The sequence below is a fragment of the Amphiprion ocellaris genome, chromosome 3 (assembly GCF_022539595.1).
Source record: "Amphiprion ocellaris isolate individual 3 ecotype Okinawa chromosome 3, ASM2253959v1, whole genome shotgun sequence".
Lineage (NCBI taxonomy): Eukaryota > Metazoa > Chordata > Actinopteri > Pomacentridae > Amphiprion > Amphiprion ocellaris.
Genome location: NC_072768.1, coordinates 8,849,811 through 8,877,682, shown reverse-complemented (window position 1 = coordinate 8,877,682; position 27,872 = coordinate 8,849,811). Strand labels below are relative to the sequence as shown.

The window sequence follows — 27,872 nt, the reverse complement described above, 5'->3', positions numbered from 1 at the left end:
TTCATCTAGACTAATGTGAGCAGAGCAAACTGCAACAAGATCATCATGCTGTTTACTGATGGAGGAGAGGAAAGAGCTCAGGCCATACTGGAGAAATACAATGCAGACAAAAAGGTATATATGAAACACACATGCAGTTATGTTTCCATCATTACAGAGCACATTGTAGTGTTTTCCACTGATTTCCTGGTGACTCAAACAACAACTACCACTTGCTTATTCCTAAACTGTGCTGTAACCTAGATCTGATCTTACACCTATTCTGAAGCACTGTCTGTCTTAATTTTAATGATTTACTTCATGGGGACTTGTATTTTAATCCCCAGATGGAGGTTTGTCCCCAAAATGTAACCACATTTATGTTCCCACAACATCAATAATTCAAGTACACACACCAACATAAACTAGCGGGTATGATACCTTTTGGAACTCCCTTTGGCCTGAAATTTCCGTATGCACATCCTCTTCACACAAAAATTTATGCGGAAGGCCGCTGACGTTTTTGCATTTTTTATTAAACAAAAGCCTGCTCACGCGTGCACTGTCATACACAAGCGGGTCTCAAATGAGCATTTAGACGGGGGTTGCACACACACTTCAACACGATCACTGTCAAAACAAGATGCATTCAGGGAAAACAGCATCAAAGGATATAATGACAGTCTTCAAAGTCAGACGTTCACAGATGCAATAGAGCATTTTTCTAGACTGAGAACATATTTTGCCTGTAACACTTTGCGTTGAATATATTGTTTTGTATGAATTTTATGTGAATAATCTAATGCATTTAACCTATCTATCTGTTCAACATATAATTAGACATGGTGGGGAATATAAAATAACATTATACGAGGGACTAGACAGTCACCAGTTAGCAGCAATATGTGTTAAATGAAGATAAACCGTAATATTAAAATATCTTATGTCATGAAAAATGTATGTTTTTTAATTTTATGCTCCAGGTGAGAATCTTCACCTTCTCAGTAGGACAACACAACTACGATAAAGGACCCATTCAGTGGATGGCCTGCTCCAACAAAGGTACAGCACACATCACAACACACATCAGCACTGAACTTTGTTGTCAGTTTGTGACAGTGTGAGACAATGTTCTGCTTATCAGTGGACTACGTTTGATGAGTGATTTCAACCACTTCCTTTTTGTAATTTGTGTCCACCACTTCAGGACATCCAAGAGCAGAACTTTCTAGTACACGTAGTATAAGAATATCTGAAGAGGGCAAAATGATGTTGAAATGATAAAAGACATTATTTTAGGAGGAGCAGCCTGCAGGTCTATTTGTCATCTGCCCTTCTTGAACATCCTTGGCCAGATGTTTAAAACATTAGCAGCTTAAAAAGGGATGACTGCTCTCAGAACACCCTGTGGAGGAGTGCAGCAGGAGAGGACAGAGGAGAGGAAATCAGTAAAGAATCTCGTCACACTGGCACAAGCAGAAACTCCGATCAGCAATTATTCCATGTGCTTTTCTGTGTCTAATAACTCAACTAACACAAGGACAAAACCATGATGCAGTCGACTACTATGTGCTATGTGCATGCCTGTTATCTATTGTTTCTGAACTATTTAAGTATGATCTTTTATCCAGGTTACTTCTATGAGATTCCTTCCATTGGCGCCATCAGAATAAATACACAGGTGATTTTATAACATCTTCTATGATTTTCCGCATTCATCGAGCATTTAAAGTATGGATTTTATCAGCAATGAAAGAATCTGGGGTCGTGTTTCCAATTTAGGAGTACCTAGATGTCTTGGGAAGACCCATGGTTCTAGCAGACAAGCAGGCCAAACAGGTCCAATGGACAAATGTATACCTTGATGCTCTGGTATGGCATTCTGTTTTTTTGTAGCTCACATCACATATTCATAACCTCCAATGAAAACTATCAATGAATCTGTTCAACTCTACTTAGAAATATTGCTGAATAGTGCTTTTGCTTGACCTCTCCATCAGGAACTGGGTCTGGTCATCACTGGAACACTACCCGTCTTCAACAGAACCAAGTATATGGATGACCGGAATGGCGAGGTGCAGTAAACAAATGCATGAACACATGGTGGGTAGAGTCGGTCTGATGAATGTATTTTTCCTCATCCTCTCTCTCATACCTCCCATCAGCACCAGAATCAGTTGATTCTTGGCGTAATGGGGATTGACGTGTCTCTTGATGACATCAAGAAGCTCACGCCACGCTTCACAGTGAGTTTAACACCCATGTGTGATCACATGCATGCAGACAAATGCAGTTGTCGCACCAAGTCCTGTGACTTTTGTGACTCATTTGTCAAGATCTTTTTGCTGATATGTTTCCCTGTGGAGTAATTAGTGAGTGATATGATTTCATCAGACCGGTTGTTCTTTCCTGGAGTCTATGCAAAATCATACACAAAAAATGAATGCCCTTGTTATTAACTACAACCGCGTTGTTTCATGTTCATGTTTTAGGGCCACTGAGGCTCTTCCTTTACATGTTTTTAACAGCCATTACCAGTGGGTTGCCATTGTGCCATATGTGTATTAACATCATAGGGTTTTCTGGACACAACAATTAATTTCCCTCTCTTCTGTTCATCTTTTTTTTTTGTCAGATTGGTCCAAATGGATATTACTTTGCCATTGATCCCAACGGATATGTCCTGCTGCACCCCAATCTCCAACCAAAGGTATGGCATCTGGCCCTATGCATCACTTTGTGTGGCTCAGCAGGTCAGTGTCTTGAAGCATTACATTATATTTTGACTCTTCCACATGGTTTCACAGTAACTGCTTGCACTCAGTGAATAATATGCAGGCTAGCAGATGGCGGAGGCTCTTTACAAACTTTTCCATGTGCTGTCACCTCATCAATCTTCATAAAGAGAATCCATTCCCCAGTTAGAGTATGACTTGATATCATCAGCCCTCAGATATGGGCTAGAAGGTCACGTCTACCATATGGGATTAAATAGATATGCAGACTTGGCGGTGCACTGGCATATATGTTTAAGAATGAAGGATAAAAAGACCTGTGGTGTATTGTAGAGATAACATGTTTTAAAGGGAAAATACTCCACCCCAGACTGTAATTTCATTTGCTCCATCATGAGAATGTATCATACTACTGCTGTTGGTGTTTACTACTGTACAGAGATGAAGTTTTCTAAGATAAAAGAAGAGTTTATTCTAGGGTAGCCTTTACTGTATTTAGTTTTAACCAGTTATATTAACTAAACATTTTAGTTTTATTACATTACAAAATGCTTTTACAAGGCACAAAGTCAGAATATGAAGGAAACACTAACACCTCAACCACAAACTAGTAAAATGCCACTTAACATACCTACTTTGATGCCGCCTGTCTTGACCCGCCAAAGGCCCTGAATAGTCGGTTACAGTTTCTCACATAAATGCAGCAAGACTCCTAGCCACTGGCAGGTATTAACATGTGACCCAGTGTAAATTAGCCGTGACCCCACAAAAGGTTCCAGCCCACTTTTCAGCGAATCCCACTGCAGCTCACTACCTTCAGCCTGAGGCACTGAAAGCCTGCATAAGAGCCTTGTTCTGCTCAGAACTTCAGAACTCCCTGAATCTAAAAACTTCTGATCTGTGGAGACACACTTACATCCCATCTATCAATCCACAATTAAATTCATCAGGACACCCTCTAATAGATCCAGTTATCTTAATTCCCAGTTTAACAGGCTTTGTTGATGTGTTAATTCACATTCTGTCAATGCACAATAATTCAGTTATTCGTATATAACTGAAAAATAGGAACCTGCAAGTAACATGAACAGAGAAGTTACTTTTACAGACAGTGGTGAAAAACTGCTCTGGGAAAAATAAGGCAAACGTGGCAAAAGAAAATGCAAAGCTGCATATTATTCTTTTCTTTGTGCTTGTTTGAATGGAATATTTCTCTTGTTTTTTGTTCCCTTCCAGTATTTTGACTCAGACTGTAACAAGTAACATGGGTCAAAGTTGTGTGTGGGTGTGTTAATGTAGAAACACTTCTCATAATGACTGGGCTGCAGCTGGGAGTGACACAATGTACGCACTTAAAACCATGTGTGTTCCTTCAGCGGACCATGAAACCCCTGCTTCCCCCACAAACTTTTTTGAAACGCCAAAATTCCTCACTGTGCATCTTTTCATAATTTCCCTAGAAAAGGATTCGTAACAGGAAGCTCAGGCTCAATAATAAGTATGCTGTCACTTTTCACGAGGTGAGATTAAGTAGATATGCTCTAGAATGCAGAAGTAGATGCTAAGGTAGACGTGTAGAGTCTCTGTATTGCAGTCTGATAGATATAAGTTTCCATAGATGTAGTAGCAGTCACCATCAGTAACTATCACTTGTTGCAGGGGCTATGCAACCTCTTGTATCCCCAATTGTCCCAAACTGCAGTGATTTCCTCTGCTTGTGATGAATGCTCTTGTTATGGAGAGTTTTATTATTGTGTGAGTATGTTTTGTATTATGTATTTGTGTTGCTATATTTTGTGACAGGGTTGATACTAAGAAAAAGCAAGCGGCTCATTATGGTGATTTGTCTGACTGTCTGACACCCTTAATCAGAGCCAGAAACTGTAAAAACAGAGAGAATAATTCCATTTTCTACATTTCGGTAGTCCATGAATGCATTGTGTAACCTAATGTTGAAATCTTGAAAATTAATCAAATTTTAGTTTAAAATTGTGATGTGTCATTGAAATTGCTTTATTCTACATGTCTCATTTAAAAACATGTCAGAAATAAACCATTTACGTCAGATTCTTTAAAAAACAAAAGCATCTGTGCTCCTTGGTGCAACTGAAAAGCGATGACTGACTGATCTGTGACCACCAACAGTTACATAGCAACAATTCTTTTTGACTTTTCAGTTAAACTGCAGGCAGCGTGAACACAGAGCAGAGAGGAAATGGCAAGAGAGCTTGAGAGGAAAATGAAACAAACTAGATCAATAAAATCAAAGCAGCATGGCTCATGATTGGTATACAGTGGACCTAAATGTTGATAAAGATACATTCAGCATGGTGAAATTACTTTGTAAAATTGATTTGCAGAGTAGGGTGAAAAACACCTAGTTTATGGAGATTCTAAAATTGAAAATAGTTAAATCTTCATATGTGGAGCAACCATTTTCCCCCCAATACTGGTATCATCTGTGGGCACTTAATGTTGTACATGTTGATTTCATTTTTTTTTTCAAGTTTTCTGAAACAAATAAGAATAAAGATTCCATTTATTGTAACCTTTTTGTTATTTTCTGGAAGTACGACTGTGACACACTGCACAAAATACATTTTTTAAGGTCTCTGTACTTGAGTCAATATATAATTATGGGACTTTTTGTAACATTGTTGACATTTTTGCTGTTTTCAGATCTACAGTCAACTTGGCCGCCTATAACCAAACACCACATGGCATTTTTACAGAAAGATTCTTCTTAAATATTATATATATACAATTGAGTAAAATTGAAATAGAAAGTTATTTATAAAGATATTGTAGTAAACCTGTTGACACTTGACTCACACACTACTTTATATTAAATAACTCTGAAAGTCTTGGAGTCTGGCCAGTCTTTTCTTCAGGAGGAAATGACATCATGTGGAGCAGGTCATGTGATCTGGAATTAACACACTTCCTGGAGAGGTGTTTTTGTAATGGGGAACTTAGTTGAAAGTGATTTCTTGGACACAGATACAATTTGTTATTTTCCATATAAAATTTGATATTTTGCCAACAAAAGAAATATCTGTCAAGATTATCTCAACTTAATAAAAAGAACACAGTCAAAATTTTTGAGTAAGCACGTTTTATGATTGTTTAGCTAATTAGAATGTGGTTGTTGATATTTTACTGATATCCTGTCATTTTTTGATCAATAAGTGATTGTTTCCATAATAAATAATTATGGAATTTGTAAAGACATGATCATAATGAACACAAAAAATGTTTTTGTTTTTGTTTTGTTTTTTTTACTTTTAATAAAAATGTATGCAAGATATAGCCCATGGACTTCAAAAGTCCCTCAATTATATATTGACCCACTTCTAGTCATGGTTGTGCTGTTTCTATAGATGTGCAGGACTTTGTATTGCAGAGGAAATTGAGCCCATAGTGATGTAACAATGAAAAACAACACCCAGAAATTGAGGTTTAGAAAGTTTAAAAGGGAAAATAGTGTGAGGCATTTCATGATAGTTTAATGCACTTTTATCTTAAAAATTAAGCTTTAAAAACCTGAAAGAATAAGAATAGGGATCCACATGGTAAAGTACGACAAAGGGTTAGACTGAACTGTTGAGTTGTAGAGAATGTGTTCGGTGCAAGTCAACAGTTTTTTGTTGATTTCCATAAAGCTGTTCTCTGTAGTTCTCTGTAGCGTTTTGCCTCCTTTTTCCATGTAAACATCTCTTGTTGCACTTCGGTCTTAGAAGTGCAGCCAGTTTTAATGGGCGGTAAAAAAAGAAAAAGAAAAAAAAACAGTGGGAAAGCAAAGAGGATGGAAGTTGCCATTACACTGTTTTACAATTATGCTTGTGTTGATGTCACTAATGAGATAATGTGACTTCAGGTTTATTCTCAAATTAGTATATAGACATATAGACATAACAGGCATTCTCAGAATTACCTCATTTCAATATGCCATTCATATGAGCTATTTTTCCCATCATGCCTCCATAGTATGAGGCTCATAATCCTACTGAATCCACCAAATGGAAGATGAGAATACTGATAGTGAGCTCAGACCCTCTCAACATTTCCCTTCTTATTTATATCACACACACCTCCCCTGTTGCAGCAGTGTTTTTATTTTGATCTCACACCCCAGATCACCTCCAGAATTCTCTCGTCGACATACAGTACTGTCTCATTTTTTGCGAGCCCTTTTTACTCTTCCTTTCTCACTCCTTATTTCTGATTTGATCTCTTCTCTCTTTGCAATTCACACCATGTCGATGTCCTCCCTTTTATTTTATCTCTTCACATTTTCTCCTGTCTTACTGCATGTTTGATGTTTCATTCTGTATCGCCCGGTGTTTTACTGCTTGATCTTTTATTCTTTCTTTTCTCATTTTCATGTTGAGATGCTTCATCTTCGTCATCTACCTGCTTCATTTCATTTCACTTACCGTCAAATGTAAGGAACTCGACTCATGTCTTTTACTGTAAATGATGATTTTGTTTGTTGCTTCTCTTGTCTATGTGCTGATTTACATTTTATTTTAAAATCTAAGCTTTGCTGTGACTGTTTCTCTCACATCCTTTAAAGTCAAAATGCATCTTCCTTGAGTTATTATATTCCAAAATTCACAAAACTATGTTGAACACATCACTTCAGCACTACTTTGCTTTCATCACGTTACCCTACATTTTGAGTGAGTAAACGCTTTGGAGGACAGACTGGTATCAGATTCCATGTACTGCTGTTTTATAGAGAAGCACTAGATTACTGCTACTATTTTATACCACCATAAAGCCACTCAGACGTATAGAGTTTTAAAGAGGGGACATTAACAGAGTTCAGTGTCACTTTGTATCAAATCTGCTTCAGCCGTGTCTGGTGTCAGATATATGTTGTCAAAACGCTGCCATATGGTACCCTTTGTTTTTTTACGTCCCTGGATTTGATTAGATTCACATGTCAGGAAAATGGTTGTCATTGCTTCTGAATGGACAACAAAAGAGCTTTGTGGTACAAATAAGTGAAGTAATGCTATCAACACTCGAATGCCTACCTGGTGTTGTTGTTGTTAGCCAGGACAATATTACTCTGTGATATTCCCACATTTTTCTCAGTTGAATATTTAGTGCTCAAAATTCAGGTTAATCTCAAACTTTTTGGTTTACAATTCACTGAAAAATGTCAGGGATTTTCTTGATATTTTCAGCTGTGTGAAGAGCCACTAACTGATAGCTACAATAACCACTTGTTTTTGAATAACAGTATCCTGAAAGAAAATGAGAAATATAGAGGACACTGTTACAATGCCTAAAAGCAGCCACAATCACACATAAGAGTATATATTTATTTATTTATTTATTTCATCATTCTAACGTAACAGTATTGCAGCTGGGTTACAGGTTTAGTTCAGAGTCGAATCTTTTTTGATATTAAGGGTTTCAATAATAACAGCCCTGAAAATGAAGATGCACCTGAGCATACTGATGATGAAAAATGAGTTTTTGTACCGTTCTTGAATCAGATAATTTCAAAGCAGAACCGAATCAGAGGCAATGACATAGTGTTACGTGCTCAGAATGGCACAATGGTTCAAATTTGTAGTCCCAAGAGAAGTTAAGATTGATGAGAGAATCTCATCACCCCAACGGCTCCTATAAACACCAAAGCAGTTTTCCACGAATAACTCTGAGAGTCAGACATTCTGACAAACACACATGTTGGCCTTTATCTGCTGTGGCTGTAGCTGGCGAAAAGGAAAGAGCTTGTGATATGTTTTGCAAAAGGTGATTCATGCCCCGAAAGTCTTTAGTTTGTCAAGAATCAGAACCGCCTCAGCTAAACAATTCACAAAGCTCTCAATCACAGATTAGTGCAGCGATCTTTGTGCGCAATCCGGGTTAGAATGACCACAAGTGCATGAGTGATTGGTGGTTATGTTGCTGGCTATTTTGGATTTGTTAGGTGGCACTAAGTTACAGCAGGCTGTATGCAAAGTAAGATAGTATAATGTAATACTGTTGCTTGACTTGCCTTATATTAGTGTCAGTCCACTCCTGTTACTACCTGTAACCTGTACATTAGCAGCACTAAGATGCAGAGAAATAGTCTTATCTGTGGTGATGGGCAGAACCATCCATTAAAACCACTGAAAACTGGTCCTCTGCATGTTGTGTCATTTTTCTGTATCAACTCAGCAGGCTTTAGATGAAGAGGATTTAGAGAGAGGATTTTTACATGAGAAGAACTGCTTCCAGTCTAACTCAGCATGAGGCTAAAATAAAGGTTTCTTCTCTGTTTTGCTCACAACAATCCTTTTATGTGTCGTTAGATTGGTTTGTGTATAGTTTTATTTGCATTGCGCCAACATTCTGACTGAATTATTATCCTTTCCACAGAATCCTAAATTCCAGGAGCCTGTTACTCTGGACTTTCTGGATGCCGAGCTGGAGAATGACATCAAAGTGGAGGTAGAGTATGCAGATACATGGAAATCCTCCCCCCATCAAACACACACACATACACACACATACACACACATACACACACACAGATGCACAGCTGCATATGCATACATCCAGACAGGTATCCAGGTGCCAGATGTCTCATGTCTCCTCATAAAGCTGCTATCGGTCCCTGCGAGTGATTTAACTAGTGTCCCTAACTTGTTAGCATGAAGTTATGAGACAGACTGTTTTCACATTAGCTGATACTCAGTGAATCAGGTCCAGTGACATCGTCTGTTTCTTCATCTCTCCCTGCAGATCAGGAAAATGATGATTGACGGCGAGACGGGAGAACAAACCATTCACACTCTGGTGAAAACTCAGGATGAGGTAAGTGAAAATACTGGAGGGGGCTTCACATTTTAGTTGAGAGCATTTTGGTGAACTTAAATTTGTTTGGATGGTGTGAGAGTTGTTGTTGATGTAAAACAGACAAAGTGGGGCAGATATTTGAGTGTATTTTCAGTGTAATTCAGTGAATAGTATGAAGGGAATAGTGAGATTTCTATTGCTGTGTTAAAAATAAATTCTGATTAAATGATTCAGCCACACTGACATATTAAGGCAGAGTGAAAACTTATTAAGGCACACTTGTCAGAAACTGTTGAAATCTGAAAACTTTCCACTTTCTTTGAAAGAAAAAATATTTTTCACAGCTACTCACAGGAATTATTGTTCATTTTGCACTGAGGATAGGACAGACTTTCTATCTACTTACACAAAGTGAAGAAAAACATAAACAGAAAGTACAAATGCATTGCTGACGATATGCCAGACGTCGATGTTTTGGGAGAAAATAGTCTCTCCAGAACACCATTTTTCACAGAATGTTTTTGAAACAATAAAGAACAAATAATAAGGAGCCAGTCACATCCCATTAACATTACAAAGCATTTTCCTGAATGCTGCTTTTTTGTGTGTATCTTCTTTGGCAGAGGTACATAGACAGAGGAATTAGGACCTACACATGGGCACCAGTCAATGGAACAGATTACAGGTGAGACATGTATTATTACAGAAGAGCCACCTATTTCCTGTTTGTTTATGGTTAATTAAGCTGTCTTTATGTCAAAATAATACCATGAACTACTGAGACTACTGATGGAGGATGCTGCTTAAACCAACAGGGGTCACTCTCTTGTTTCTAACATCGGGCTCTGGTCGGATCATCTTTTGCATTTCACTGAACATGCACAACAATGTGTTCTATTATTTGGAAAATATTTTATGCTTTGAGTTGTATTTGATTTGTATTGAACTGCAGATTTGTTTTCCCAAAACTATTTCTGCATTCAAGTGAGCTCCAAATACAAAATTCGATCTAATTAGCGCGCCTGTCTTTGTCTTTTCTGCAGCCTGGCCCTTGTTTTGCCAAAATACAGCGAACACTTCATTCAAGCTAAACTGGGAGAAGATATGATACAAGCCATGTGTGAGTATGAGGAGATAAACAGTTTGCAAACAAATCAATAAGGTTTAATTTTGCTGGTGCCTCACAGCCGGCTCCCATGCATACTTTCTTTGGGTTGCACTCCTGAGGATCTCCACTTGCTTCGTGTTACTCGCTCCTAGCTGGAACCAAAGCCACTCCTTTGTATTTGCTGCTGAGATCAGCGAATCCCCACAGTGCTTTTCTTTTGTAGTGTAACCCACTGGTCAGTCGCCCTGCACTCCCACACAAACTCTTCCACATGCTTTCCTCTCTCCCATACCCAACCCAAGCACTGAGCCTTTTGATCTTGTCTGCATTTTGCTCTTCTGTCCTCCTTCACTCCTTCCGTCTGGCCCTTCTTCTGACTTAAGACAAAACCAAACCTCCCTCATCTCCTCATTATCCCCTCTGCTCTTCTGTTTGCTGCAGTTAACTCTTTGAATAAATGTCCTAAATTCTTACTTAATGAGCTACTTAAAACAAACATATTTTCCTCTGAATAGTTTTCTCTGTCTGTCAAGCTGTTTTTCTCTGTCTCTCTGTGTCTAATCTGCAAATCTGTCCTCACCTCATACTCTTTCTTCCTCCTGACAGCCCTCTCCCCTCCCTCTGTATCCTTTTATTCTTCTTCTTCAGCGTATTTATTTATTTATTTTTGCTTTGTTTGTGCTCCCAAGGCTGTCTTGCCATATGATACAATCTGGCTACTTCGTCCAACAGCTCAGAACGAAGCGAATATAACAGTGACTTATAAATCACAAGGACAAAACTCTTTCAAACAAGCACATACTCGATGTGCAGTGGTCAGTCTTTGTGCAAGCCTTTGCTTTTTGATTCTTATGGTGAATTTTTCTCTCTCATCCTGTTTCTGTGTCGGAATTTCACAGCTTCTACTTGGGGCAAGTACTCACTGTTCTGTGTCCTCTGTCCTCTCCTTGCCATGTGATGACCCTCCGTTGCATAAGCATGTTTGCATGGTTAAATTTCACACCATATCTGCCGTAAAAGGGATGGATGGATCACCGCATGAATGCTAAAGCCGACTTGATAGAAGCGTGGGCGGATGGTCGCTTTGATCAAAGGATGTAATTAGTAGAAAAAACAGCGGATTCAGCACACAACCATCTGGCTTTAGTGAATTTTTCATAACCTTGATGTGACGCCACAAAGCGTAAACAACTAATGGTGCAGTTATTCCAATAGATGAGATTTTGACTGAGTGTTTCAGCCTCTGTATCACTCCCTCTCTGCCATAACGAGTCTGTCACTGTGCCATAAAGGCTGTCAGAACGTTTACAGGCCTGTTAAAGAAAGTAACACACCATGCCTTACTGCCACAGACTACTCCGATGGGGAGTTTGGGACTCTAAAGTTCTCTGTACAGCCGTATAGAGTTTCACATTGGAGCCAGACCACCAGAAACCTCAATCCATCTCACCACTTTGCTGCAGTAGGTGGTTTACGCAGCCACTTGTCCACTTGTGCATTAAGGAGGGTCACCAGCAAAGGCGTGTAATGGATGGAAAGATGTTTTATCTCATCCATAGGAGGAATGTTGTATTTGTTGAATAAATGACCTAATCCTGGTGTTGAGGAGATGGTGACAGATAAGCAGAGAGCACGAAAGAAGGGAAGGAAAGAATGGTGTGGAAAGCCATTGGACGCAGAGACATCCTGCCCAGTCTATAGAGACAGAACCACAATGAATCTGCTTGTTACGTTTTATATGAAGGACATTGTTTCATCCAGCACCAGATTTCCATGACCCTGAGGAAACTCCGTGCTCAGTAATTGTTTTTGCAGACTGCTCCGCACGAGTCAGTATATTTTAAAAGCAATGTCCAAAATGTCTTCATTTTAAGAGACCAGTGAATGATGGCCATTGATGCCTGTCATGTCATTTATGAGATAAGGATTACCAGACAGTATTTTAAATGAGATCCAGAGGTAGAGCAATCAAAATCCTGGAAGGAATTTTTCTCTAACACTGCTGTATGTTTACTTGTTATTTTCTTGCATGCCCATGCTCTGCTTCCCCTTTCATTACTTTATGTTCTGCTTTTCTACATAGTGCAGTCAATCATTTTTTCTCTCTCTCTCAAGGTCTCTGTATTAGAGCTAATATTCTTTCACTGCAGCAAAGTATTTTATTACATACTGCGGTACATATTCACAAATTTCAGCACATTTCCCCTGGTATGACATCATTTCTCAGATGAAGAATGCATTTTTATCACCTTTTGTCTTTCCTGCTTTTGCCTCTCCACTGCTTTCTGTCTCTGGGGTCACAACAGGGCAAGAAGGCAAGTATTTTCAGTCAGTTCCTCTCTCGTGCCTCACCGCTACACTTCCATCTACATCCTCTATGTAATCCATCACCTCATATATGTCAAGTACTTTGTGTGTCTGTGTATGCGTATACATATGAGAGTATGTTATAGAATGTGCAGTATTGTGTCCTTGTATCATCTAGCTGCATTTCTTAAAATCTGATATGTTCATCTGCTTGTGATGTCATCTCACAATGTAACATTTTCTAGGCTAAACCAGTTATTTTGTGTTTTCTAAAGCTATGGAGACCATACAGCCAGAGAGGTTTGATGACTTTGGTTACACCTACATCGCTCCCAGGTAAGTTTCCCCCTTATATTACTGTACAATCCACTTTTGCTATACAGGAACAGACAAGGAACACTATGTCCAACTTACTATAATTATTTCTTTCAGGGAGTACTGCAAAGAGCTGAAGTTGTCAGTCAACAACACCCAGTTTCTCCTCGACTTCAACCAGTACATTGACAGAAACACTCCAGATGCATGTGAGTCATGCTTTTTTTCCCAGCGTTATTTCACTTGACACGTTTGTACGTATTGTGTGAGTTTCGTGCACTGTTTGTATTCATATGGGGATATTAAGACCACTGACCCACACAGTTTCACCTAAAGTAGTACATAGTGTTGCATTCCAGTGTGTGCAGTAGACTTTCGTGCATATGTTTCACTGTTCATTGTGGCAATAAATACATAACCAGCAAATCCCCTCTGATATCACGATAGCCAGCAGCTCAAGGTCAGATCATGACTTTGGTCATTAGATTACTCTGGTCTGAGCAGGGTGACATCAGACTGATCCGCTGAGTTTCCTAGAAGCCTGATGCAGTCATGCTACACAGTCAGTGACTCACAAGGTTTGATTTGTCATCATCTAATGCATCTCACCCCTGGTATGGCTTACCACCGTCATCCAGCTAATGGATCTATATATCCCTGATCCGTTTTAACCCAAGGTCAACTTATATACTTTGGCATTAATGCTTTTCTTGTTGCTGTTTGTGCAGTGTGTGTCGAGTCTTTGTGAAAAGTTTCTGCCATGTTTTAAAAGAACACTCGGGAGATGCTGTGTTGAAACTGCGTAGACGCTTTGAAAGAAATGTGCTCGCATGACTTCTTTAACAATGAGGTTTAAACTCAGTGCCTTGGCGTCATTCTCCTTCCTAATGCTGCAACAGCCGATCTTTCACAAAGTGCTTTCTGCTGTTTGAATGATAATGGTCTCCCTGCTGGATGATTTCCTGACAGGTGCCATGAGATCAGTTCCTCCCTTCATTTATCGAGAGAAAAGATTTGGCAGAACACACCTTCTCTCTGTCAGACTTTTCACTTTCATACATACTGGCATTCTTGTAGTTATCCAGTGTAACAGATCTGAGCGCTAGGTTCAGTGCACTGATCAGCGTAATTTGCAATACAAGAGCATATCTTCATCATTTTCCCTATGCACATTTGTAAGCAGTCGTCTGCCTTTGGTTTTATTACCACAGTTCCCTTACTAAGCACTGTTGCTGTGGTGTTGTAATATCTGCAGTATGTATAATGCATCCTGTCTTTAATGCATAGGTAATGTATCCCTCGTGAGCCGACTAATCCTGGATGCAGGTCTGACAGCTGAACTGGTTAAACTTTGGAACGAGCAGACAGTGTGAGTGCCAGACCTGTCACTTCTTTTCTCTTTTAAGCAATGCGAAGGTGCAATTTCTTTACCTTGCAGCAAACTTTAACTTCACTGGTTAAAAAAAAGCAAAACAAATGTATCTTATATGGAATTCTGTGTTGCATGTGTACACTATTGCTCTGAATGACCATAGCCGATGCTTATTTCATGCACAATTTTATTGACTATCTGAGCCAGAGTTTTATTCCTTTCTTCTCCATTATGGATGATTTGATCACTACTCTCCAGTGAAATATGATGAAAGCAACATGCAAAATGTGTATCACACCCAGCCATACTGAGCTCTGCCAAGGCGTGCTGTTTTGAGAGGAAAATAAAATAATTACATCAGTGTGTTTCCCTTTATGGTATGCCCACTTGTCTGAAATAATCTGAACGCACATTTACACACGTTGAAGAGTATCTGTTTAACATTAGGACAAACTGGGACAAGTGACTGGGCATAAAACAATTTGTGTCATGTCTGCAGCTTGGTCTCAAAGTTCACAAACACTTTTTTTCTAGCAATCGTGACTGTGATTGACTTTGATGTTTGATTGGCTCTTGCTCTTGGTGTTCTCAGGGATGGGATAGTGGCCAGGTTTGTAGCAACAGATGGAGGAATCACAAGAGTCTATCCAAGAAGGTACTCTTCCTTTTTTTCTTATCAGTTTCTCTGCTAGCGTTAGCACTGCAGCCGAGAAACAGCGCTGCCAGCTTTTCTGAAATATGTGGTGGTGTAAACGTGTGAAATGAAAATGGATACAGACTGTAATACTCTTAGGTTTAGCACTTTTGGCTGCTTTACTCACCTGCTCCACTGGGTTATTTTCCAGAACATGGAGGATTAGACTTCTTCAGCTGAACTGTTAGAGCTTGCCAGACCAGTACAGGACATGGGTCAAACCTACAAATCCTGCTGCCAAATGCAGCTGAATTTCCTCAATTTCCTCACTGCTACAATTGCCTGAACTACGTATGGATGTTCCACTCAGTCAGAAATCTAGCATTCTAACCAGACATGGATGCTTATTCCTTGTCACGATAAAACATGAAAGTCACTGGTTTTACTGGATGATGCTCTTCTCATGTATCAGCTGCATCATTTGTGTGACTCCTATTTTTATGACTTACATTTGGCTGTAGGTTAAAATCAGAATGTTTTAGACTGTGTTTTTTCTCCTGATAATGGCCATTATACATTGTTGTTTTCAGCGCCGGGGAAGAGTGGACAGAGAATCCTGAGACGTATGAGTCCAGCTTCTACAAGAGGACCCTGGACAATGAAATTTATATTTTCACAGCTCCATCTTTCAACGGTAGGTTCTTCTGAAAGGTTTGAATAGGCATGCACTCAGCTGTGCGTGAGGATCTTCAGTGTGGTCTGGCACCGAGCCTATTCTGTTCTCTGCCTTTGGACGCCATCCCAACCCTACTGGCAGAGATCAGACTCTCAGGCCTCTGATATCACTCTCTTTACCCTTCCTGCTGCGTCTTTCAGTGCTCATCCCCGTCCTCCCCCCCTCCTGCCCTGTATACTTCCTGTCATCTCCACTGATCGCTCTAGCAGACATCAGGACAGGCAAATGTCAGTGTAATGCAGCCATGCTTACAGCTACAGTACACTTGACTGGATTAACACATGTTCTGGCTTCACAGACTCCACTGTCATAAATTACAGCTGCTAAAAATGTATGGAATTTTCCAAAAAGAATAGCTATTATTCCCATTGAACTTGTAATGCACAGAAAGGTTTCCCGCTATTTTAAACAACATTTCAGGTAAATGACCATAATAACTGCCTTTTTCCATGTGTATCCATTGTGAATTGCAGCAGAGAGCAGGGAGTCTGTGTCTGAGTCAGGTATTCTGGTGAGCAAAGCGGTTGACCTCGTCATCGATGAAGTCACGCTCAAACCAGCAGGTCAGTCTTGCTAATACCAGATTATTGCACTGTTGTTATTGCAACACAAATGAAAAAAAAACCAAACCTCTGTCTGTTTTCGTGGTTTGTTCTGTAGTGGTAGGAGTGAAACTCAATGTCTCATTCTGGATGAACAGTTTCATGAACGCTACACTAAAACTGAATGTAAGTGGTTTTAATAAAATGGATTTGTAGTTTATACAGCATCTCTTCAAACTTTGTCTATAGGTGTAGAAAGCTAATTTCTTTCTGGTTCTCTTTTTCTCTTTTTAGTGCAAGGATGAGATTTGTGGCTGTCTGAGAAATGACAAGGTACAGCAGTGCAGAATGAAAAAAGCACATTTTACAGCAGTTTATTTATAAGTTTTTCTCTCACCTCCAACCTGACTTCAGAGTCCTGTTTTATCTTTTGCATTCCATGTAATTATCATTTGAAGCCTGCTTTTTATTAAAATATAGTTGGGGTTTTTTTCTCTCTTTTTTTGCAACATTTTAAAATTGTTTGTCTTTTTTTATCCTGTAGCATGTAGACTGCGTGATACTGGATGATGGAGGATTTCTTCTCATGTCCAATCAAGACGAATATATTACCCTGGTGAGTTATCATCAGCAATTATCTTTACGCAAGTGTCACCGAGTATGTGTGACTCATTTGGGAAGTAAGCGGAAAATCGACACTCAATAAGACATCTGTGGCCACATAATCAGAAAAAAAGGAGAAATCAAAGACTTTGCCAGCAGCCATATTTCTTATTTCTTTCTTTCTAATTCATCAATCTCATACAGAGGTCAAATAAAGGACTTATGACTCAGTTAAGTTATGAGAATGACCTGCTTGCTCTGAGCTATACTCCTCTAGGACAGCATTACACCCATGCCTGTGGTGAGGTAAAGCACTAGCCACTGGAGGAGGATCAAAGAGAAAGCTTTGACGGTTTTTAGTCAGTCATGGAAACTGTACTGAAGTGAGTCCCCTGTGTATGTAAGAATTCTCCACCACTCTTTCAGGCTACTATCGGCCGCTATCTGTTAGTGGTAGGATATGCAGTGGATATGGAAACATTTCATGTCAGTCAAGACATGCATCTACTTTCTTTGATTGGTTGGTGTCCGTAGGGACGCCGGACATTTTTGCTGACTTATTTCTGTCAAAGAGCAAGAAGTATGTTTTGCAACAGTTGCTCTATGATCATAGCCAGAGACATTTATCAGGATTAAGCCACACCTATCAAACATTTATATATACCTTAGCATGTTTAGTCAATTTATTCTTAAAAGAGAGGCCCGTATAAATAACAACCAGTCACGCAATAGCTTATACACAAGGCCTGGGTTCGTTTTTGAACTCGTGTTTTGATTTGTGGAGAAAAAGTCAAGCTGCTGCAGCACAAAATCTGTAGTAACAATGACAGCAACCAAATATCAGCACCTATAACAGGGAAAAATGGAGCATGGCAGTGGCACGGTTTAGGACACAAAAGTGGCAGGGTTGCCTTTAAACCCCAGAGAAAAGCATGACGTATAAGACTTTCTTGCTATTTATATAATTTCTGTGATGAACATGAATCTAACAAGTTAAACCTAGGGATCAGCTGAAATGGGTGTTCCACTGTTAACCGATATTTAGAACCAGTATACTATTAATGTAATGTTTTAAAAGCATGTGACAGCAGAGGACCTCTCATTAATAACTAGGCTTGTTCATTAATAAAGGTGACTATGTAAAATAGAAATAGGAGTTATTAAATTAGGATGCTCTTCTCTGTTTATGTGGGATCAACTGAGATTTATCAGTTTGTCTCCTGCCGTTCCATCTGCTGTTCTATTCTGTTTTCTTAATATTTTACTGTTCTGTCACTTTTATTGCCCACTGAGGTCCATATCCATCCATCCACTATCTATAGACTGCTTAATCCTCTGTAGGGTCGTGGGGGGCTGGAGTTTATCCCAGCTGACTCAGGGCGAAGGCAGGGGACAGTCTATTGCAGGTTTACACATAGCGACAGACAAAACAGACACTTACGGACAATTTAGAATCACCAATTAACCTCAGCATGTTTTTGGACTGTGAGAGGAAGCCTGAGAACCTGGTGAGATGCAAGATGCATGCAAAGGGAGAACAAGCAAACTCCATGCAGAAAGATCCCAGTTCCAGGCAGGGATGCAAAATAGGGATCTTATAGATGTGAGGCGACAATGCTAACCACCAATCACCATGCAGCCCAGTCGATATCATAAAGTATTATTATTGTTTTCCAGACTCTGTTTCAGAGTAATCTGTGGCTGCCTTCTAATTTAGCTGCTAGCCATTAGCGTAGCCTTACCCACCGTGAGAGAAGCTAATTTCCTGGTTTGTGACAACGGCTTGTGTTTCTTGTTCAGTTTTTGTAGTCTCTGCTTGAGAAACATTTCTGAGACCACAGAGCGATGACAGACAGAGAGAGGTGGCTGCATCAGACCTGAAGTAGTGTCTTTAATTTATCGATAATCGACCAATAAAAACAACAATATAGATAACTGCAAAAATAGCAAATATCGGCCACAATAATCAGCCAGGCTGATAACCGGTCTGTCCCTCATTAAAACTAATAAACTTGAAGATTTTATGCTTCTTTGGAAGGGTAAAAGGTATGAATTTGAGTGATTTGGGAGTACTCATTTATTGTTTAAAAAAAGATAATTCAGTCAGTCCATACAACTCGTGTGATTATTGTAATTAGAAATACTATGCCGTGCAAAGAAAAACTGCAGGGAGGCATCTCATCACTCCCAAATTCATTCTGCAGCATTAACGGCTCCAAACATGCAGACGGAGTCGTAAAGAACTAGCTTTAGTCACAAGAAAAACAAGGAGTCCTGCAACAGATGGTATATTCCCCCCACAGAGCCCTGATCTCAGCATCGCAGAGTCAGTCTGGGATTACATGAAGAGAGGGAAGACATTGAGATAGCGTAAATTCACAGAAGAACCGTGGCAAGTTCTCCAAAATTCTGGGAACAACCTGCCTGCCAAGTGCCTTGAAAAACAGTGTGCAAGTACACCTCAGAGAATCTGAAAATAACCTCTCTTTAATTTTAGTGCGTAAAACTTCTGCACAGAACAATGCATTTATGTTTCGAAAGTAGGAATCCAGTGCTGGTTGGATTTAGGATTTCATTGAACCTGAAATTATGAAGCAAATAACATGATTATAGCCAAAGATTTTGCAAATGCATTACATCTAAGTGTTTAGTTTATGTATGACGTTTTATGAGATATAAGCAATTCAGTGAAACATATGGTTTGATCTAACTGCCACACTAAGAGGTATAGATACCAAAACTGTAGATCTGGCCATGTATGTGTTCTGTCAGCGTCAATAAGAAATTCTATATGTTTGATTTTGTATTTTGGTTTTGTTTAAGTCCCATTGTCTGTTAGATGTTGTTGTTTGTTGTGTTTTTTTCTTTGCTTTCGGCTGATGCTCATGTTTTTTGCCCACAACAAACACTAAATGCGGACAAATAAATAAATAAAAGCAAAATGAACATAATAGTTGTGGGCTCATTGTGATTGGCTGCACACATGGATGCAAATTTTGACTTAAATCCGAGTAGAAAAACTATAAAGGCCTGTCAGAGAAAATGGGACACAGCTGCATGCTTTGTTTTTACAAGCAGAGATTTACACTGTTTTTACTGACTTTTTTGTGTGCTCGTGTGTGTGTGTGTGTGTGTGTGTGTGTGTGTGTGTGTGTATACACTCGTCTAGATAGGTCAGTTCTTTGGCGAGGTGGATCCAGTGTTGATGATCAACCTTGTCAACACCTCTCTGTACTCCTTCAACAAGACCTATGACTACCAGTCTGTGTGCGACCCGGAGAAAGACAGCAAGGCAGCGGCAGGACCTCGCTCAGTCTACGTGGTTAGATAACTCTCTCACACACACCAGCTGTGAATCATAGTAGTTACAATAAATGGCTAAATGAAAAAAAATACCCTAACTGAATGAAGCTTCACTGGCGTTATGTTGGGCTAAATGATTGCCTTTATTTTCTTCAGCCTACCATTGCGGACGTGCTCAGTATTGGCTGGTGGGCCTCCAGTGCTGCCTGGTGAGTTGTGCTGCAGGTTGTGTGCTGCTTTTGTTAGTTTCTTTGTGTGTGTATTTCAGAGTGGGAGCGCATTTGTACTTTAGGGTAGGTGTTTGTATGGGAGAGGACTTGCATGTTGTCGAGGGATGAAGCTGGCCGGGTCAGTGGAGCACAAGGGCAGTTACACAACATTTCATTGCATCACTTTGTGTATGGCTTGCCCAACTGAAATATAACCAGCTTTTAGAACAGAATGGCAGAGAACTTCCCATGACATTTACATCAGCAGTGACTGTAACATTAGACAGATGTGTTGCTTTTAGTAAACAGCTATTGGCTGCTCGTAAATCACTTTAAGATGCTTGAAGATTCGCTGACTCATACGTGTGACTCATTTTGTTAGTTTTTTCATTCCTCATGTCTAGGTCGATACTCCAGCAGCTCTTCTTCAGTCTCATGTTCCCCAACCTTCTAGAAGCAGGTGAGCAACATAAGCCATGACCTTGTATAGATGTTATGCTTATTTAGCCAAGAGTTAACAGCACTTAACAGCTATCCATCTCTAGAGTTTCACTTTCTCACTAATCGTTTTCTGTAACTAGCCTGTAAAAAATCTGTTTCTTATTTCCAGCGGATTCAGCAGAGGAAGACATACCAGATGCAATGTTTAAGGAAAGCTGTATCACAGAACAAACCCAGTACTTCTTTGACAATGATGAAAGCTCCTACTCAGGTGTCCTGGACTGTGGAAACTGTTCCAGGTATGAGCGTGTGTGTTCATATGATTCTACTGCATGTGTAAATGGGTGGTATTATTAAAGATTTTCCACCTTTTATTGTATTTTTTTTCTGACTGTACATCCTTCTCTTTAGTGGTCTGTGGGGATTATTCCAGAATAGCTCTAGTTTCCTGGAGTCTTTCTGTTTTGCAGCCTGATTTCAGGCAGCTGTTTTCTGATGAGTTCTGATCAGGCACACATTACCTTGATCTGTCAGTGACCGGAATTGCAGAGGGAAGCACAAAAGCTCTTTTATCTGTTTTTCTTCCTTCTCTCGTTGGCTATACTTCAAACTCACGAATACACACATTCGCAGAGCATTGGCACATTTACTTTGCTCTAACCTCTGTTTGTGTCAATTCAGGCTGTCGGAGGGGGTTAAATATGGCTGTAATTACTGGGTGTTATGAGTCCCACGTGTCTGATGCTTTACTCCCCAAAGTTAATAACTGTAGACACAGAAACTTTAATGACTACCATAAAAAGCCCAAGAGGAGGGAAATGGCATGAATGTGTATCCATGTGCACACATACCTATATGTGTATTTGGTAGATACTTTATACTATGTATGTAAATGAAAACTGTGGGGAATTTCTTAATGCATGTAAATTAGAGCTGCATGATATTTAGCCTGTATGCATACGGACTGTATTTCTGTTTATGTGTGTGTTTCCGTGTATGTTTTCCAGGATGTATCGTGCCGAGAAGCTGCCCAACACCAACCTAGTGTTTCTGATCACCGATGCCAAGGCAACATGTTTGTCGTGTGACCCCAGGCCTCTACGGCAGGCTGAGCAGCCCTGTATCCTTTCACTGGACTCGTAAAAAAGGAACATAGAGTTACACTTCCTTTTTCGCTCTCCAATCCTCCATCCATCACCCGCATGACAGAGGGGCTTTAAACTGTCAATACAAGGACATATACCTGAGGAGTTTGCAGCGGGTCCCCCCTGAATGTTCACGGGTGAACAGTAAACCAGATGCACGGCATATGAAAGCCTGTCTCACGTTACATCCTAGATTAGGCTCCGTTGTTTAATTTCATCTGGGCTGCAGGCTGCCATCAGGTTGAATTAAGGTTAAGGCCAGAGGTGTTCTCATGCTCATATACAATGTATGTGCTTATGAGTTCAGGAGATGTTTGACAGATGTGTCTTAAATGTAGCTTCCCGCTGATGTAACAGTAAAGGTGTCGTCATCAGAAGTCACCACGGGGTTGCAACAGGGGCCCCAGTTGCTAATAATGATGCCACTCAGTGCACAGAAACACTGGGACACATACAATAAACACACTCACTGCTGCCTGCAAGACAGTAGATAATTACAAACATACACTAAGAGGTTAATTGTAAAGGTACGTTCAGATTTGTTCAAAAGAATGCATGTTATCAGGGACAAGATTGAAAAATGCATTGAATCACGAGCTCCCAAATCCAGCTGATCATTATGTTTACGATGGTAAAGTAAATTAGCAACTGTCTACCCATACATTTTGGAGAAAGTCAAATGTAAGAATCACAGCGTGATTCATTTGTTGTTGTTAAAATGTGCTAAATGTGCACTGCTGACAGTAAATTATGTTTTCCTGAGTGTCTGTCCAGCTGAAGGTCCAAATCCATGCGAGCTGGCTCAGAATCCTAGATACCGCAAAGGGCCGGACGTGTGTTTTGACAACAATGAAAATGTAAGACATAATTACACGCGTGTCTTTGTGCAGAGATTACAGATGTATTAGTGAGACTAAACAGTTGTGCTCCATCAATTTCTGTCTGGTTATTATCAGCATTCTCCTCTCTGACTAGACTGAAAGCACTGCTGTCTGCCTGCTCTTCTAGTCTATTTTATGCTTCATTTATGCATTAAGTTTCTCTTCATTCATCTTTTTTATAACTCCTTTTATTTTCATGAACTTTGAGCGCTCATTCGTTTGTTTTAGTCGTTCTTGCTTTGTGCCATCCTATCACTCATCTTTTTTTTTCATTCTTCTTTTTATTTCTATTTCTGCATCCCAATGGCTGCTGCTCTTCTGTGCTAGGATGAGCCCTTGTGCCCAATCAGCAGAGAGTCTACGCTGAGTCCTACACCTTTTGTGTTGTTTGTGGTTCTGACTTCAGGGTCAGTGTCATCACGCAGCTTCACAATGCTTCATTACTGACATATTAACCACTCTGAGCTTCTGTAGTTCCTAAACGTCCATAGCAGGGACGATGTACACCAGGCTGTATAACAGGACGACAATCTCACAGCTGATTTATTATCCTGTAATTTATGTTAATATGTCATAAACTATAATTGCTGGGTAACACTTTGGTCATTAGCCTGTTAACCTGTTTTACAACCATTCAAGCTCAGGTTGATCCACTTGAATGATTTTCTAACAAACACACAGATATTTATGTAAATCTACTCATTATTATACTGTTTATTAATATCTAGATTATTCTGTTAGATTTAGCATGTTCATTTTGTCATACACACCACCAGAAAATAGTAAATAGCCCACTGTGATAAATAGTAGGGCTTTGTTTCTTTGTTGTGTGCCTGCTGCACCTTTCTTTGGCATTCTGGCATCATTTTATTGTGTATTTTTTCTTCTTTTTGTTTGTTTACTCCAGCAGAGAGAGCAGATTTATCCTCAGCAGTTAAAAGTGTTAAAGCCAATCGATATAATAACACCACTGTCAATAATAGCAACTCGAAACTATGTGCAAAAACATCTGCCATCACTCTGTCAGGCGATGTGAAATGCTACGATAACCACATTTGGAAATCTTTTCAGGTATTTCAATGCAAAATTGTCAAGCAATAGCAAATGCAGATCATTGAGATTCCCTTGAAATGATACAATGGAAGTTCATGTGTTGTATTATTTGAGCTCAAGCAGTTAAACAAAGGAGAAAGGTGGATAAATTATGTCTGAGATCATTGCATCACCACCCAACTTTGAACAATTTATAAGATGTCTAAATATTTGGAAAGCACATTTCCCATATCTTTGTGAACTCTGCCTTTCATTGTGTTGCAAAGGCGTTGATCGTACACATAACAGGCCACCAATTCATGTGCCTGCATGTTTATATTACAGAGAGGCCATGCTGGGAAGCAAAGGGGAGGGGAGGAATGGCAGAGGAAGGAGATGAACAGAGTAAAAGTAGACTGTGTCCCTTTTCCTCTTTCCAAGTGTCCCATTACTTTTGGCTCGGCTCCTCGTAGGAAGACAGTCTGTGTCCAGGCCAGTCCATTCTGTCACTGGAGTAAACAGAGGAAGCTTCACATGGCTTTCCTTCCCTTTGAATAAAGAAAGCTCCCACCTCTTTCCCCGCATGCACGGATATCCTGAATACTCCCATCAAATTAAAGAAGAAAAAAACAAAAACTAGCCACACAGTGCAGCAGGCAGGTGCGTGCGCATACACACAAATGCAAAATAATAAAGCAGAATGGGGTCTGAAATACATTTCAAATTGCAGCCGAACATTTAGATGAATTGTTCTGTTCGGGGAATTTGCTTGTTTGCTTTCCTGCTTGGAGATAGATCAGAAAATTGATCCCACTCTCGCTGCTCAGTAGACATGAAGATAACACAAGCAGCCAAATAGCTCAGCACAAAGACATGACACAGAGAAAAAAGTAGTCTGGCTCTGGACCCAACCAGGAAGCACATATTCTTTATAAAAGCAGAAATTGCCAGTTTTACATATTACAGCTTCTCCTTCTTTACAGTGTTTTTGCAAAGCTGGCCATCATCTAACTTCAGCTTTGTATTCAAGGGTTACTAGAGGTCACACATATGAATAATACCAAAGTTCTCATATAACACTGAGCAAGAAAGTGACTGAAAGTGTTTACTTAAATGTCCACATAGGCCTTTAATGAGAGACTGGAAACAAGACAGCAGAGTCAAATATTGTAATAAGAGAGATTAATAGGATAAAGACACAGTGCTGTCATGATGTGCTCATTATTGATGGTAGTACTTGTAGAAGAACTATTGAATGTCACTGAAGACTGTGTCTAATTTACTGACAGCTGATTTGTCCAACAGGAAGATGATTCTGACTGCGGAGGAGGGACTTTTCTAAGCCCGAGTCTTTGGCCAATGCTTGGCCTCCAACTGCTGCTGCTGTGGCTCATCACATCTTTACGACACTCATGACCCCTACACACACACACACACACACACACACACACACACACACACACACACACACACACACACACACACACACACACACACACACACACACACACACACACACACACACTCACACTCATACACTGATCATCATCTCATTTCACAGGAGGCCAGAAGACACTCCAGTTACGCCATACAGGATGTATGCAGAATATTTGCAAGGAGACGTTTTTTTCTGAACCAGTATCAGCATTTCCATTTTTCCAATGCCAAAGGGTGCTCATTCATTTCCTCCTCATCGTTTTCAAAAATAGAGACACATTTACTGTGCTCAGCTGCACTCATTTCCATGATATACTCCTTAATACTCTCCTATGGTGCAAGAGTAAGAGCTAACCAAACCCTTTAATTCTGCCTCATTTGTTTCTGTGATTTATTTTGCGGAGGATGAAGAGTTATCCCACTATGCCAACTAAATATCATTCAAAGACTGTATGTTCACTGACAGCATTGATTTGTGTAGTTGTCAGTATTGTTTGTTGCTTATTCTATTTATTGCGTATGAATCATTATGCTGTAATGATTGTTTCTTTCGGCAACCAGTGCAACTATGAAGAATATCCCTTCGGTTTTGAGTGTTTTTAAATGTACTTACCTATCTATTTCAGTTTTTGTACTCCAAAATCAACTAGCATTTTGTGACTAGCTAGGTGTTGTATTGTAGAAGCATGTGCTCGGTACAGAGCTAAAGACAATACCAACACTTTGACACCAAAGCTCCACAAAGTACCAAGGACCACAGATACACGCAAAGCTACTACAGAGAATCTGCAGGCTAGTTTATTTGACGAAATTCCTCAGATGTGGGTGTACATCAGTATTCAACTTACGGTGTTAGATAGATCGCTACCTTAGATTTCTCCCTGAGAATGAGGTCAATGTGCACCCAACGTGAAAAAACTATTAAGATATTACAATTTCAAATATGTTTGTGGTTGTCTTGGTTTGGTTGTCTTCAGTTTGATGCATCAAATTCCCAGTGCCTACATAGTAGCTCAGACGGTCTGGTATCTGACTGAAGCAACACATCAGTGTTGTATTCTGACCATGTATGCTTCTTGGCGAACACTCGCTGCAGTAGAAAAGAGAGGGTAGCCCTTGCAGTAATATGTTATGAAATGGGCCCAATGTGCTGCAGTTATTCTAATTTATGTGGCCCAGGCAACAGTAGAAACAACCAGTGGCTTTGATCGTGGGAGATTAATATTAGTTTCTTGCCTGGTCAAAAGTAAACTTCAACCAGACTTGAGCTTGTGTTCCAACACCTCTCTTTATTAATCCTGTTTCTGTTCCCTTCTCTGGATCACCAGACTCAGGAGCCAAGATGACTTGTGAATGAGATCAGCATATCAATATGACTGTTTCTTTGGGGTTTTTTTTTCTTCTTTTCCTCGCTGTTCTCTTCTTTATGCTTGTTTCCTCTTTGTGTTGCTCTATAAGTGCTGTGAAGCAGACGCTGAAGGCTCAGTGTCGAAATGCTGCAATGTCATGGGATGAGCTTGTTCTGTGTTTGAACACTGTCTATGCCTACGATCAGCATCAGGGCCTGCTGGAGAGAACTTTTGAGAACACACTACTACCAATGATGATTTTGCATTGCCTTACTTTTTCATGAGTCATAAAGATCACACATGGGTTAAGTTCATCCGTTTCCCCCCCTTGTTTTGTAGTTCTCTCCACCTTGCCTTCGTGGTGACATGCTGGTGTTGAGTGATCAGGTTATGCTGTCTATCAAAGTCGCGTGTTGACTTGTGTTTTATCCCGGGGGTCCCGTGTCTATGTGCAGGCATGTGCGTGTCCCTCCGATATCTGATTGTGCTTTAATACCGTACATGAAATACTCTTTTGTGGAACTTCACTAGCCTGAATAAATTTTGTATACATTTGTACACTAATACTATTTACTGTATAAAAGAGAAAAAGAAAGAAAAGAAAATTTGTTTATAATATGGTGTTGATTATTGTGCAAATATGATATATTCACAATAAAAGTGTTGTATTGTTATGACCTGCAATTCTCCTTTTTTTACTCACATCTGGCCAGTTGCTTTGGCTCCACTGGGAGTGGACCAAACATGTCATCCTTCCTGCTGAAAGAGACAGCTGCTGAAAATGGAAACCCATCTGCATCTGTGCTTCAGTCAGCCTGTATTGGTGTGTGAATTAAAGGTGTTGGTGACTGTTGCTCTGCTAAATAGGCCTGCACATTCTGATTGTTGTTTCAGTGCCTAATATTATCAAATCACTTAAAGAAAGTGTAACTTATCACCA

The 27,872-nt window shown here is 39.8% G+C and overlaps 1 protein-coding gene across 5 annotated transcripts in view; it reads left to right on the top strand.

The window, feature by feature from the left end:
- Positions 1-27,606, top strand: part of LOC111564876 (voltage-dependent calcium channel subunit alpha-2/delta-1) — a 66,779-nt gene extending 39,173 nt beyond the window's left edge. Inside the window, exons 12-40 of one of the 5 annotated variants that reach the window (XM_055009306.1) lie at positions 10-114; positions 963-1,041; positions 1,611-1,660; positions 1,762-1,851; positions 1,980-2,054; positions 2,145-2,225; positions 2,615-2,689; positions 4,175-4,234; positions 9,114-9,170; positions 9,465-9,536; positions 10,142-10,203; positions 10,562-10,638; positions 13,209-13,269; positions 13,366-13,457; positions 14,536-14,617; positions 15,213-15,275; positions 15,845-15,948; positions 16,464-16,553; positions 16,651-16,718; positions 16,827-16,865; positions 17,077-17,148; positions 20,305-20,457; positions 20,595-20,647; positions 21,052-21,107; positions 21,261-21,387; positions 22,096-22,208; positions 23,008-23,090; positions 23,442-23,521; positions 25,452-27,606. In XM_055009306.1, coding sequence (XP_054865281.1) covers positions 10-114; positions 963-1,041; positions 1,611-1,660; positions 1,762-1,851; positions 1,980-2,054; positions 2,145-2,225; positions 2,615-2,689; positions 4,175-4,234; positions 9,114-9,170; positions 9,465-9,536; positions 10,142-10,203; positions 10,562-10,638; positions 13,209-13,269; positions 13,366-13,457; positions 14,536-14,617; positions 15,213-15,275; positions 15,845-15,948; positions 16,464-16,553; positions 16,651-16,718; positions 16,827-16,865; positions 17,077-17,148; positions 20,305-20,457; positions 20,595-20,647; positions 21,052-21,107; positions 21,261-21,387; positions 22,096-22,208; positions 23,008-23,090; positions 23,442-23,521; positions 25,452-25,488 — 2,256 coding nt within the window. In that variant the 3' untranslated portion in view covers positions 25,489-27,606. Of the gene's footprint in view, positions 1-9; positions 115-962; positions 1,042-1,610; positions 1,661-1,761; positions 1,852-1,979; positions 2,055-2,144; positions 2,226-2,614; positions 2,690-4,174; positions 4,235-9,098; positions 9,171-9,464; positions 9,537-10,141; positions 10,204-10,561; positions 10,639-13,208; positions 13,270-13,365; positions 13,458-14,535; positions 14,618-15,212; positions 15,276-15,844; positions 15,949-16,463; positions 16,554-16,650; positions 16,719-16,826; positions 16,866-17,076; positions 17,149-20,304; positions 20,458-20,594; positions 20,648-21,051; positions 21,108-21,257; positions 21,388-22,095; positions 22,209-23,007; positions 23,091-23,441; positions 23,522-25,451 lie in introns of all 5 variants that reach the window. The other 4 variants (XM_035945703.2, XM_023264724.3, XM_055009307.1 and 1 more) reach the window with 4 other exon arrangements.
- Positions 27,607-27,872: the final 266 nt, after the last annotated feature.